General features: G+C 47.0%; 4 protein-coding genes across 4 annotated transcripts; 3 read left to right on the forward strand and 1 right to left on the reverse strand.

Moving 5' to 3' along the window:
- The first annotated feature begins 169 nt into the window (after positions 1-169).
- Positions 170-3214, forward strand: ASPWEDRAFT_42965 (Hsp70 family protein). Its single transcript, XM_040835918.1, has 8 exons — positions 170-1160; positions 1206-1320; positions 1366-1639; positions 1688-1787; positions 1844-1965; positions 2041-2251; positions 2322-2475; positions 2546-3214. Exons 1-8 carry the CDS (start codon positions 189-191, stop codon positions 2821-2823), a joined length of 2226 nt encoding a protein of 741 aa, XP_040686614.1. The 5' UTR covers positions 170-188; the 3' UTR covers positions 2824-3214.
- A 1076-nt stretch (positions 3215-4290) lies between these two features.
- ASPWEDRAFT_42968 (uncharacterized protein) lies at positions 4291-8221 on the forward strand. Its single transcript, XM_040835919.1, has 13 exons — positions 4291-5048; positions 5114-5607; positions 5670-5725; positions 5776-5954; positions 6004-6149; positions 6210-6236; positions 6304-6664; positions 6716-6800; positions 6862-6920; positions 6973-7189; positions 7244-7361; positions 7412-7503; positions 7567-8221. Exons 1-13 carry the CDS (start codon positions 4311-4313, stop codon positions 7890-7892), a joined length of 2898 nt encoding a protein of 965 aa, XP_040686615.1. The 5' UTR covers positions 4291-4310; the 3' UTR covers positions 7893-8221.
- A 124-nt stretch (positions 8222-8345) lies between these two features.
- ASPWEDRAFT_42970 (uncharacterized protein) lies at positions 8346-9216 on the reverse strand. Its single transcript, XM_040835920.1, has 3 exons — positions 9173-9216; positions 9081-9098; positions 8346-8926 (listed from the first exon to the last, which is right to left on the reverse strand). Exon 3 carries the CDS (start codon positions 8750-8752, stop codon positions 8456-8458), a length of 297 nt encoding a protein of 98 aa, XP_040686616.1. The 5' UTR covers positions 8753-8926; positions 9081-9098; positions 9173-9216; the 3' UTR covers positions 8346-8455.
- Positions 9217-10957: 1741 nt separating this feature from the next.
- On the forward strand, positions 10958-13147 carry ASPWEDRAFT_42971 (uncharacterized protein). Its single transcript, XM_040835921.1, has 2 exons — positions 10958-11166; positions 11216-13147. Exons 1-2 carry the CDS (start codon positions 11011-11013, stop codon positions 13040-13042), a joined length of 1983 nt encoding a protein of 660 aa, XP_040686617.1. The 5' UTR covers positions 10958-11010; the 3' UTR covers positions 13043-13147.
- Positions 13148-13392: the final 245 nt, after the last annotated feature.

A 13392-nucleotide genomic window follows, 5' to 3' on the forward strand; every position in this document is an offset into this window, starting at 1 on the left:
CTGCTAGACATGATGGGAATAGCACAGCCTCGCGACAAAGTCCTTGTTGCCTTGATAGGTGGAAGGCAAGGCTGATCAGGGAGAGAAACAGTTTAATATTCTGTTCGTCTACTGTCCTCCGTACTTTTGGTTTTGATAGGATCAAGCATAAGCAATATTGGAATAAAATCGACAAAGTCAATCCCAGTATGCATCACAACTTCGTTAGGGCCTACTCGATGGACAGGGCCTACTCGAATGATTTCTTCGATGATGATATTATGGATGAATCCGAGACACCACCAACGAGCCCAAGACCGCCGTCGTCAGAGTCGATGGACCTCGACAACGACAGACAACCCAACCATTTCATCGTGGCAGTCGACTTCGGAACCACCTTCTCGTCAGTTGCGTATACCGTCCTTCGGCCCGGTGGGAAAAAGGCACAGGTCGAACTGGACGACATCGCGTGTATCTCCAACTATCCCGGCTGTGAAAACGGAGTTTGGGGCCACCGAGCGGAAGTCCCGACAGAAAGTTGCTACTTCAAACCCAACCTAAAACCCAAACCAATTCAAGGCAGCCGATCCTGCTTCAAATTGAGAAGTCGGCGGGTTCTCGAATCCAACAATGAGGACGAGGAGCATGCTGGGCCAGACCTCACGGATGAAATGGCGGGTGATACCAATGAAACCGGCCCGGCGTACCAGGGCCCGGACTACTGGGGGTACGGGGTGCAAAAGCATTTCAAAGACCCCGACGCCGATCGAAAGAGGTTCCAGCGGGTCACTCGCTCCAAGCTGCTGTTGGACAAGAGCGAGTACACCCGGCACCTCCGGAAAGAGCTGCACGAGGTTGTGCTGGACCTTCAGAAACGAGGGACGATCCGGAGCGGAACCGACTTCATTGTGGACTATTTGATCCTCCTGCTCAAGCACACCAAGGACGAGCTCTGTCGACTTCGCGGTTTCAAGAACGGCGACTCGGTCGAGTTTGTCCTTTGCGTGCCCGTGGCTTGGAAACGACGCGCATGTCGCAGGATGGAAAGTGCTCTCCGGGAGGCCAGCTGTCGATCCGGTTTTGGCAAAGTCCTTTCGCACAGCGTGGAAAACCTCTACATTGTGTCGGAACCAGAGGCTGCCGCTGCTCGTGTTTTGACATCGAAACAACAAGACATCCAGGTATATCTATCTGCAACCGTAGTCCATGCGCTCTGACAAAAGTAGGTTGGCGATACGATACTGATTCTGGATGCCGGGGGGGGAACAGTCGATGCTGTTACCTACAAATTAAAAGACACTGAGCCCTTGCGGATGGAAAGAGAGGCTGTGAGACCAGAGGGTATGTGATGCCCCAATGTAGTGGTCATGCTCATCTAGTCTGCAGGTGTTTTATGCGGATCCAGCTTTCTCAATGAAAGATTCGAACAACTGCTGCGCCAACGGTTGGAGGGAGAAACGTACCTGAACGTTGACACAGGAGGTGGACAGAAAGGCATCACGATCGAGGGCATCATCGGGGCCCTAGTCAATCAGTTTGAAAGTGACAAGCGAGCTTTCGACATCATGAACCCCAACTTTCAGGGCACCAGCTTCTTCATCCATGGCTTGCAGTCGAATGAGGAGAAAAAGTTCGACCCTTGGCGTTTGAACCTGGACCGGTAAAGCCTCATCCTACTGGATAGCAGCATGAACTAATATATGTATAGTGGTGACCTTCGGTACATCTTCGGTGATCTTTTGAAAGGAATTTTAGACCTGATGCTCCGCCAAATCGAATTGGCAGATAGGCAGGGGATTCTCGTCAAGGTATCTCGATGCTTATATCCCTTTTTCCATCTCGTCGGCGCTGATACACATATCAGAAAGTCTTACTGATTGGCGGGTTTTCCGCCTCACCCTCCCTCAATCGTTACCTGAAGAAGCATTTACACAAGCGATCTCGGGAGACCGGTCATCTAATCGACCTCCTATGTCAAGAAATGCCGTGAGTTCAACTATCCTTAGCCCAGGGTGGACTATGCCTCGAAATAATTGAACAAGGCTAACTAACCATCAACAGCGAGACTGCAGTCGCCTTTGGCGGGGTTCTCCGCGCTTTGAATAGAGAGGACGGGCCTACAAGAGTCATCCAGTCCAGCTACGGTTTTCAACGCACCGAACCATGGGCTCCCGAAATGATCGACGCTCACAAACATAGCAAACCATTAAAGGTGGACCCCAATGACGGGGACCTATATGTCAAAAACACTATATTCTGGATCGTCAAGAAGGTCAGTGCCCTCTATCAGAATGGAGGATATAATGCTGTGCTGACCGGAATTCACGAATGCACGGCTGTAGGGTGACCAAGTCCCTCCATTTTCCGAACATACTATAACTTCAATCTTCACCTTTTCCGCCCAGCCAAACCAAAGGTTTATTTGCGAGGAGAAACTGTTCGTCTCTGACAAACGCCGCGAGAGCCATTACAGGAAGGGCCATAAGAATAATAAAGGTGGGATTCGCAGTCTGCAATTGCTCCCGTTAGTTACACAGTGTCCTTTCTGACTTTAAATGACCACCAGGGGCTAAAGAGGCTGGCAAGATCGTAGTAGACATGACATTCCTGCGCACAGATGGCCACATCCAACCCATCATGCCGGAAGGTACGCACGGGCAACTACACTACCGAGTAGAATACCAGCTGGTTATGATCATTGACGGGTATAATATGAAGTATGAGGCGCGGTGGGGTAATAGTCAAGAGCAACGGGTCCTCGCCTCAGAACAGATCAATATCGCCTCTGCCTTTGCCAATATCGAGACCGAGGATGGATCAGAAGAAGGGGAGGATAATGACTGAAGGCCTTGCATCCATTATATGAGATGCAAGCATGACAGAGACAGAATTTACATGTCAAGATTAAAATGGAGCATACAGCGTTGATTTTTTTTTTTTTTTTTTTTTGTTGTTGGGGGGGAGACTAACTAATCTGGTTAAATATGAGATTTTAAATGTTTATAATGCCCCGTTGATGAATCAGTGCCCTGTGTTTAAACCCTGCCACTGATGGGCAACGATAATTTTGTTGTCAATTCGATGTATATAAACATGATATAATCAGAATGGAACTGAATTGAGGACCCTAATTGAACAAATGAGTGGTATCCGGTATATCTCACAGGATGATTCCTGACAAACACATCCATTAATCCGAGGCTTGTCACGTATGGATTTATTATGTGAGTACTGAAAGCGTCTGCTGACTTGAGACAGCTAGTAAAGAAACAAACAAACCAAACATGGCGGTTCGTCAGCCAGGCACGTGGCTATCGCGAGGTTGTCACATGTTTGGTAAATGTGATATCATGAGGTTTAGTTACAGAAAATGGATTTTGTTAATAGTTCATTGCAGTGGAGACACCGGCTTATATTAGAGAGGTTGAATCCTTAAATAAAGAGATGTAATAGGAAGTAAAAAATATCCAGGTTAGACAAGGTACTCACTATATATATATATATAAAGTTCTTGGTCCAATAAGACTAGAAAGGAATTTCATGTTATCCCCCCTGGAGATTCATTTAAATACTCCATTCCTATACTTAATATATACTCTCCTTCATTGTAAAATGAGCGTGTCCAACCTGTAATAGAAGACTATCTTCTGTTCTTCTCCACCAGTATGGCAACATCACAGGGGCTGTGAACTAGCAGAGTTGGCGGTTAGGAGATAGATAGGATTGGTGCTGCTCCTATACACAAGGTCAAATTTAGTATCCACCACAGAGCCGTCTCTGCTTTCTACCAAGGCCTAGGGCGGGATGGCTGGGATATGGAGGGGTAAAGGTGATATTGGCCGGGATCACTCAAAGTGCAAAGTACGAACGGTCCATTTCCAGCGGCGCAGTCAACTTGCAGCCCCCCTGCAGCTTTAGCGCCCACAGCCTCGCAGACAGCGCAAACACATGGGCGAAAATATTCATGGTCAATTGAAGTTTCTACTATCAATTGTTGGAAGTCAGTTTCTATATATACAACAAACCTTTTGATGTTGACAATAGATTCAAGGTGTTCAGTCTGGGGAACATAGACCTATTAGCCCTAGACAAAGCCAGACTTAATGTTGGTTGGAAGTCAAACGGACGATCTGACAAGGATTAATGTTTCATTACCAAGCAGGCCTGTTAGCACCATAGGATAATGGCCCCCACATAGATAGAGGAGTGCATTGCACTGCATGATGGCACAGTGGTTTTTTATTTAAACCCCCTCCACGTGTCACTAGACTTCCTTTCTTTTTTTCTCCTCCACTAAGAAGCAATAGAATAGTTATCACCTCTAAGTAGATATGCGACAAGAACAACCCTTCCCCTTCACCTTCACGTTTCGCAGCTCCTACTCGCCAGAATCCAGCTTCAGCCCTCCTGTTCCGTCTGTGGAAGTGGTCGACAACGATACAGCCTCGTCCACAAGAGGCGTGCGGACGCCGTCAGAGTCCGACGCAGACGATGGTGACCCTGGCTCAAACCTCGAGAGAATCTTGCAGGCTTTGGAATTGGAAAACAGTCCCCGTCTTTTGCCTGGAACCCCTGCTACACCGCGATCTAATAACCCAGCTGAGAGTATGGCGTTGTCACCAGCTGCGTCTCCATTTCCATCAACCTATAGAGCGATGTTCGATGCCACACCTGAGCCTGCTGCGCGGCATTCTTCTCGCGCATTTGGGGATGGCTCGTCACAAGACAATGATGCCATGAGTGATGTTGATAGCGATGGATCGGACAGTGACGAGTCGTCGCTGTATGATGTGCGGCACGAACGATTGCCCCGGGCAAAAATATACAATGCCGACCTGCAAGCAGCTCTGGGGGAGGTAAAGCAACATTTGACCGGTTTTCGCCAAGAAATGAGGCAATGCCCTCTCGCCAATGATCCCAGCTCTAATCTGGCCAGTCTGTACGAGAAGGTTCGCGCGCTGGATGAGCTTGAATGTCCGGAAACCCGAACGGTAGGGTTTATTGGGGACTCGGGCGTTGGGAAGAGCAGACTGATCAATTCCTTACTTGATATTGACCTGGCCCGATCGGTAAGTTCTCCATCACTATCTTGAGTGAAATATCAAACACTCATCTCTGGTAACTCGGATCCAAGAGCGGTGATGGTGCGGCCTGTACCTCTGTTGTCACTGAGTTTCGAAATGTCGATGCGCTGCATCCAAATCGGTATACCATCGAGGTTGATTACATGAACACCGATGAGGTCAAGGAGCTGCTCGAAGAACTTCTCCAGTCGTTTAGAATGTATCACACTGACTCATTCCGTGAAGTGACAACCCCAGAGGAGCAGCAGCGTGTTCGAGACCTATCAACCAGAGCATGGAGCTCGTTGAGCTCCATGTTTCGAGACCAGCCGGAGCTGACGGTGGAGTTTCTGGCAAACGAAAATAATGGTGCTCTGCCGAACATCCTGGACAGGCTACACCAATGGTCAGCTAGTTCATTCAGGCGTCGGCCCGGAGGGACAGCCCTGTCGTACAGCATAAGCCCTATGAGTCTGGAGGAGTGCCGAACCCATCTTGATATGCTAACAATGGACCCCCATGAGGAAGGTGAAGTGGCAATCTGGCCATTTATCAAACTGATCAAGTATCGCCCCCCTTGATATCGACTATAGGTATCTAGAATATCAGTTCTAACTGGTTCGTCAGGGTATATCTTCGATCGCCCATTCTGAGGACGGGATTGGTACTGGCCGATCTACCTGGTTTGTCTCACTGCATTCTACAAACCCTCTCTCCTGACCTTTCCGCATAGGATTCCGAGATTTGAATTTTGCCAGAGTCCGGGCAACGGAAAGATACCTGAAGCACTCCTGCGACGAGGTGTTTCTTGTGACAACCATCTCCAGATGCATCACAGACCAGAGCATCCAAGAGACCAAAAGGCGATGTCATAAAGATCAACCTTTTCGGATAGTCTGTACACGTTCTGAAGTGCGTCAGCTGCGAGCATGTTTATATGAAACTTATTAACCGGGTCCAGGAGGTAGAACCCAACGAAATGATACGCACACATAGAGATCTTGCGGCCCAGATTGAAACCCTGCAGAACAGGGTCAAAAGTCTTAATAAAAGGCTTGGGAGACTGCGAAGAGGGACAGTCGGTGGGAATGAACTCCTGCAACTATCGTGAGTTTCTCTCGGAGGATACTGAATCTAAACTAGGATTGCTAAGATAGATATATCCAGGGAAAATGTGGCAAATGCAGAGCTCGAGTCGGTCCTAACCCTATCCTATGTGCCGCGTTAACAATCAGAGCATGTTTATGCTAATACATCTTAGACTTGACCGATTCTTGATCGAATCCCGAAACCGGAAGGTGACAGACAAACTAACACGAGATCATAAGGGTGTCCGAGTGTTTTGCGTCAGCAATAAACTGTATTCGAAACACCGGGAGAGCGGCTTGAGAGACGCAGATACTTACATCGAGCTCAGTGGCATCCGCCAGCTCCGTAGATATTGCCAGCTTGTTCCCGCCGAAGCTCAGTTCCGGTTCACGGCGACTTTCCTCCAGCATCGCGTCCCAGCTCTTGTGGGATCGATAAGACAATGGGCTCTTGCTGGCTCAGACCAGGTTGATGCGGAGAGAGCGAGGGCTCTTCAGCAATCGCTTCAAGAGATCGAGAGCATGTTTCGAGAAGTATAGACTATAGCATTCATCAAAGAAAACTGGCCCACTAACATGAGCCAGCGGTTTCTTCTACCCGGCTCGGAGTTTCGAACTTTCCGGCAACGATTTGAAGAGCAGTTCAACGATAACATTTCCCATACAACCCGTGAGTGAATATGACATGGACTGGGACTGAACCATGATGATTAAACTATCCACTGTGACAGAGGAACGGCGTATTAGATGGAAGAACAGTGCAGTAGAAGCAAGCCAAGACTGGGCGGGGGTAAGATTCCTTTTCCATTCGCGTATAAGATAGGGGGATTGATTGGATGCAGTTGCACCATACCACCTATGCTGCCTTCTGTCGACGTTACGGTACCCATTCAACACAGGCTGCTGGGTATCGCTGTTGGAATGATGAATTATTAGAAGCCATGAGGAATGACATTGAGCAAGAGTGGGAGTCCACAAAGGCCTGGGTTCGCGTGCAGGCCCATTCCCTGCGCGGTATTGTGAGAAGAACATTCCGAGAGGCTGTTGAGCGATTGAACGGTATCCACAACAATCTCACCAAGCGTATAGAAACGGTGTGACTGACTTTTCTAGACCAGCTTGCACTTGCCCCGATAGCACTTGGAAACCTGATCGACAATATGGGCGCCTGGGAGGCTACAATCATGGTTAATATTCAGCGGTCTTTGGAAAGCCTGCTGGAAGGACTGAGGTATTCACCATAAGGTACACCCGGATTATTCTATACTAAGTACATGCCAGCAAAATGATCCGGGATGCCCTCTACGGCCACGATAGTTCGTATATAGCGCGCCAAATGCGGCCTGTATACGGGCGATGCAACGGTGAATCCGGTATGTACAAGAACAAGCCATTCTATATACTTCCTGGCTTTTCAATAACTCACCTCTTACTAGGTAGTGGATCTGATGTCAGACGAAAGAGACATATGCATGTTCACGTCACCACCTCCGATATTTTCACACAGGTGATTACAGACCTCGAAGCCGACCGCCTGCCTTTCGTCCATGAAATGCACGAAACCCGTAAACAAATGATGAATGAGGAAGTGGGAAATATCACCAGTGATTTTCGTGCCTTTCACGCGGACGAGGGCAATGTTCCTGAAGGCGCACAGTTTCCGGAAATCAGGGACGCGTTGTTTAATAAGGCTGAGAGAGCGCAGTCTACTCTTGATCGGGTCCATCTGATCATCAACGGTTTGGAGGATGGGGAACGATAGCAAGGTTGCTCTATTGTATTTCCATATTTATCTGGTTGTTTGAGGATTTACGCGCTCTGGTGATATCATATATCACAAGTTGTATTCACCCAATAACTCTGGCAAGATTCAAGAATATGAGAATGGGAGTCTTTCTAGTTTGGCATGAATTTCAGCCTGTACCTGACCAGGAAGCTACCTGGGTTCAGTGCCCTGATATAGATGAAGTGTCTGTACCGAGAAACCTTTTTATTTTTTGTTATTTATGGATTATTTCTATCAGTTGATTGCTCTGTAAATAGGTATTCTATCAAGTTTAAATATTCTGGAAAGGTGAAGTCATCTTGCGGTGATTCTTTTCTAAATCGATTCAACATGATGTAAGGTGAGATAGCTCAAAATAGACTATCTTGTGTGCATTGGCTTTCCAAGGACAGTAATTAGTTGAAGTGATGATTAATTTTACTTTAAAGTCACCAGACGAACCAAATGAATTGCAAATGAAAGTAACAACAACCCGAAAGATATCACATAAGAGACTAAAACAATCCAAATAAAAACTAGGGACTTTTTTTCTGACCCCCTTACCATCCTTCAATGTTTTTCTCCCCAGATTTCCCCACAGGTTGAGTCACCTGTAAATGAATAGAAAAGTGAAACACAGCATAAGAGACAACAACAGAAACACCAGACGAAAAAAAACAAAGAAAAGAAAAGAAAAGAAAAGAAAAGGTATTCATAAAAGACGGAGCAACGCTCCTCAGCTCTTCCAAAGATCCCATTGATCCTTCTCGATCCCTTCTTCCATAATTGCAACCCATAAGTGAAATAGGAAGTCTAATCCCTACACATTTCTCATCCTCGAGAAGCCATGAATCCATTTAGGAGGAATACGGTAAAACCTTCAGGTAATTCCTGGAATCCTTTGCTAGGTAGGATGCTGAAATTAAATTCAATACCGTCTGCCGTGTTCTTGGTATGGACATGAAAAATAGCCTTCTTCTCCGGTCCTTGGCCGTTCTCTTTGGCATCTCGAACAGAATCTATACCGATATCTCCATCATGGTCAGATTGGGGCTCTTCATCCGTAACATCCACATCCATGAAATCATCAACCTCCGACATTTCATCATGATTAATATTCAACTTGTTCATTGCATGGACGATCTCATCGATAACGGACTCGTTATTGTTCAACTGGGCAGCTACCTGGTAATGGCTAGAGTCCTAAAGACGAAAGAAAACGGACTATCAGAATGGGCCACCTTCAACGTGTTTGAAATGAGATCTATGGAGCTTACCTCATAACCGGAACCCTCACAACGAAATCCAACTTCCACTGGCCCTAGAGAGGTTTAACAGAGCGACAGATACTATGCCAAAATGACTTACCTGACGCTCTCGATAACATACTCAACTTCATCGCTCTTGCTAAATCTCCCCTATCGCTTGCTTACCACGGATATAAGGCCGATGATAAGTTTTACACTCCACGTCTAGAGATGAAAAAAGAAGAAAGGTTGATGAAATGAATGAAAACGAATGGCTTGATCATCTACCCCGCGCCCACAGCCTTGTGTTCTGCGAACGACAGGGATACGCGCGACGCCTGGTCAGCACGCGTCACACGGCCATCGTTAGAGGTGGCCGAACTCATAAGGAAATCAGTGGAAGATACTGGAAGGTAGGTTACTTCAGGCTGCATCAAGCCCGTCTGAATTTGAAGTATAGTTAAAAGTTTCTGATATCAATAAGATCAATCTAAAACTGCCTATTTGTTGAAAGATTCATCGTGTAGATATTTGAGGCATATAGTGGTGGCAGCTTTGAGGGGTGTTTTATCACAGAAAATGATGGAATGTAAGACAGGGAGAATGAAAGGAGAGGAAGCAAATTGTTTCTTTATCGGGTCAACTGGATTTGGGGCTTCTATACTGTATAAGTTACGTATATTGATCCTATCAATGGCAGCATCACATAGAAATACCACTCACAAATACCCACAATACTCCGTAGCCGCATACCATCTATCTACAAAATATATCCACCCTCTCCATCCTTCCTCTCAAGCCTCTGGTTCATCCTCACATGCACACTCCTAATAATCGGCGCCAAAACCGCCACCAGCGCCGTGACAACAGCCATCGCACTCCCACAAGGAATATACTGCAGCCCCCACGAATACGGCCACATGTAACTAACTCCTATATATCAAGGCCGTGTTTCCGGTCATATTAGCCGTTGATAGCCGCGGATCGTTGCACCAGCAGTCTAGGGAAGGAATTTGCGAACCAGACGAGGGTTATTTGGTACTCTGATCGGTGCCCATGGGCATTCTATTTTGTTAATAGAGAATTATAGATGGAGGAAGGGATGGAACAAACAGGAACATGGCGAAGAACCTCGCTCCAATGTTGGTAGTAACCGTGCCAATTATGCATCCTTCCGCACTAACCAACGTAAGACAGATAATATGTACTCCGCGATCATTCATCCTCTCCGAAGACAAATTTACTATGCTTAACTATATTCTTATCTCATCAAGAGGCTCTCTATGGTACTGTTTAAAATTCCCACACCTGTAATAGTTGTAAATTGTCAGAAACTCTGAATAGATAAGCTGCCTACTAGGTAAGAAATATCAATGCAAAGGTAGGTATTGAATAGTGGACAAGCAAAGATATAAAGAATACTAATAGGCTGGTTCTTAAAGAAAGGCTAAAAAAATGTCTAAGATATAATCAATCGTGTTACTGTAATCTGTATCATAGTACCTATAGGCTTCTTACCTAGTTGACCTTTTAAATTTGTCTAAAATCCTCTATGAACGCCTTGTATAGCCACGTATTTTCAGTGTTTATTACTTATTTTTGATGCTATCCGTGAGAAAAAATAGTATACTTTTTATACTTCAAAGCAGCCATAAGAGATGTGGGGTGCCCATGACTGAAGGCCGAATCATGTTGTCTGCAGACATGTGGCCGCCTTTGGCTGATGCAATTTGGATACATCTGAGGCTGAGCGTCGATCGGGCATATAAACGGGGAATGATCCACAGCAGAAACCCAACTCTCATCAATACACAATGCAAATCCGTTGCTGATATTTTCCAGAAAAAAGCAAACTAACCCAGAATATAATGGCCAGCCTGCAAAATCTCCCAGCAGAGTTAGTGTTGCTGATTTGTTCCTTCTTCGACTTTGACGATACGTTGCGGCTTGGCCAAACGTGCTCGCATCTGTGTGCCATAGTGAGTATTGCAAAAAATCGGAACCAGGTTTTTGAGCCATTCATTGTAAGTCAGCTTGCCTGTCAAGTAATAGGCATGTGCTAATAGTCAAAAGAAAGAAATCGATACCAAGGTGTTTTGGGACACCAATCTTTGGGACCCGAGCATAGGAGACGCAGTCAAGGTACTGGCCAATGAAATCTCGTCCTTGAGGGAAGATGAAGCCTTTCCGGGGGTTGAATATCGGTGGGATACCATCAAGGTACTAAAGGACTATGGCCTTGGGATCATCCCTGATTTCGAATGCTCGTGGGTAGTCCAAGCACTGGCGGGGGGGATTGGATATGGAGGGACACCACTCACATGGGCAGTCTGGAGAAGCCATGAACCGATAGTGAAGCTGCTGCTTAGCAAAGGCGCAGATGTGAATCTCCACGATGAAAAGGGCGAGACACCGTTATTGCGCGCAGCTACAGACGGGAATGAGAGGATGATTTCCCTGCTTCTGGAGAAGGGGGCCCGAATAGAGCTGACGGAGCCAGAGTATGGCCAAACACCACTTGCGTGGGCGAGTATAATGGGCCATGAGAAAGCAGTGCAGCTGCTCCTAGAGAAGGGCGCCAACATCGAATCCAAAGATGCGCATGGCTTGACTCCACTGGCAGCTGCGGCGATGAGTGGTCATGCGGCAGTGGTCGAGGTTCTGCTGCAGTATGGCGCAGATGTGGAGACACTTAACAACGAAGGCCAAACGGTGCTGTCTTTGTCTGCTCAGAGCTATCAAGAAAACACCTTTTCCATCCTGCTTGCTTGGTGCGTAAACACCGGCCAGCAACACTTGTTTCACACTGCGGATCGTGATGGTGTGACGCTTCTCCATTTCCTGTGCAGAACCCCGTGGAATATCAGCTTCATCAAGCGTCTCATCGCGGAGGGGGCAGACATGTGTGCTCTTGACAATTCGAGGAGGAGTCCATTGATGTGGGCCGTGGAGAGAGGGCCATTTGACAGCGACTTGGCTTTAGACATGATGTTGGAGAGAGCCGAGGTGCTATCTCAACAACCCAAAGTGATTTTGACCCCAACAACAGAAGGCTTCCTACCCTTGCACTTTGCGGCCTGCCTTTCCGATTCCAGAACCATCCTTTATCTTCTCAGAAATGGCGGCCGATCCGGTTTGAATCACGCTGACCAAGAAGGCCGTACTCCGTTTATGGTCGCCATGCACCCTAGAACGTCATCTAGACGCGATCGAGATACCGTGGAGAGACTGCTTGAGTTTCCGGATCTCCAGCTGGGCCGCCACAAATGTCGCGGTCTCACAGAGCTTCATATGGCCGTGACGCACTGCCCAGCAGAGATTCTTCCCGCTATTCTGCGTCATAATCGCGCCTTGTTGAATTCCGTTAGCGACGAGGGGAGAACGCCACTGCTTTATGCGATTGACTTCTCCGAATACACATGGGTCAAACTTCTCCTCAGCGAGGGTGCCGATCCTGAGATTCCCGACGGTCTGCTCGAGCATAATCGCGACATCGTCCTGCACCACGCCGTTCTTGGATCTTCAACTGACAAAGTCTGTCAACTGCTGACGTCTCCAAATATCGATTTACACGCTACGAATCAGCATCGGCATACTGCTCTACACGTTGCCGTTCACAATCCACGCGTCGAGCTAGCAAGGGAGATGGTCCGACTATTGCTAGAAAGCGATAAAAGCTGCCGGCTAGCAAGTGAGGCCGGTCTTTTGGATAGAACGGCCTTGGATTGTGCCATCCGCGCCGAGAGAGAGGAGTGCATAGAAGTACTTGTACAGCCGGAATGGAAGGCCTCGGCACTCGGTGGCTGGACTACCAGGGACAAGCAGATCAACCAGTGGTCGGATCGTGCCTGGTATCCGGACTTGCTGTCGATATTGGGTAGACGTGTAGATAGTTCCTAGAACAGTCTTGGGTTTTCTTTTCAAAGTGGATTTTAAAAGTGTGGCCGTTAAAGTGACACTGAGGTAGATCAACCGAGCATATAAACACAGAACTGCAAACCAGGATTCACTTCTTTTCAAGGGATCTATGCCATTTACTCTATATATACTCTAAATGGCTCTAATTATTGCATTAGGTATCTTAATAAACAAGAAATTATCTTGAGGCCCAATTTGAATATACCACAGCTGAATCACGATCACATATAAGTCGACAAGACCTTCAGCAACAACTCCTGCCATTCAGATCCCTGAATCAGAGTGTTCATCTGGAAAGTGCCCAATCATCGACAACATTATTCTATAGCGCT

Source organism: Aspergillus wentii (genome assembly GCF_001890725.1).
Source record: "Aspergillus wentii DTO 134E9 unplaced genomic scaffold ASPWEscaffold_6, whole genome shotgun sequence".
Taxonomy (NCBI): domain Eukaryota; kingdom Fungi; phylum Ascomycota; class Eurotiomycetes; order Eurotiales; family Aspergillaceae; genus Aspergillus; species Aspergillus wentii.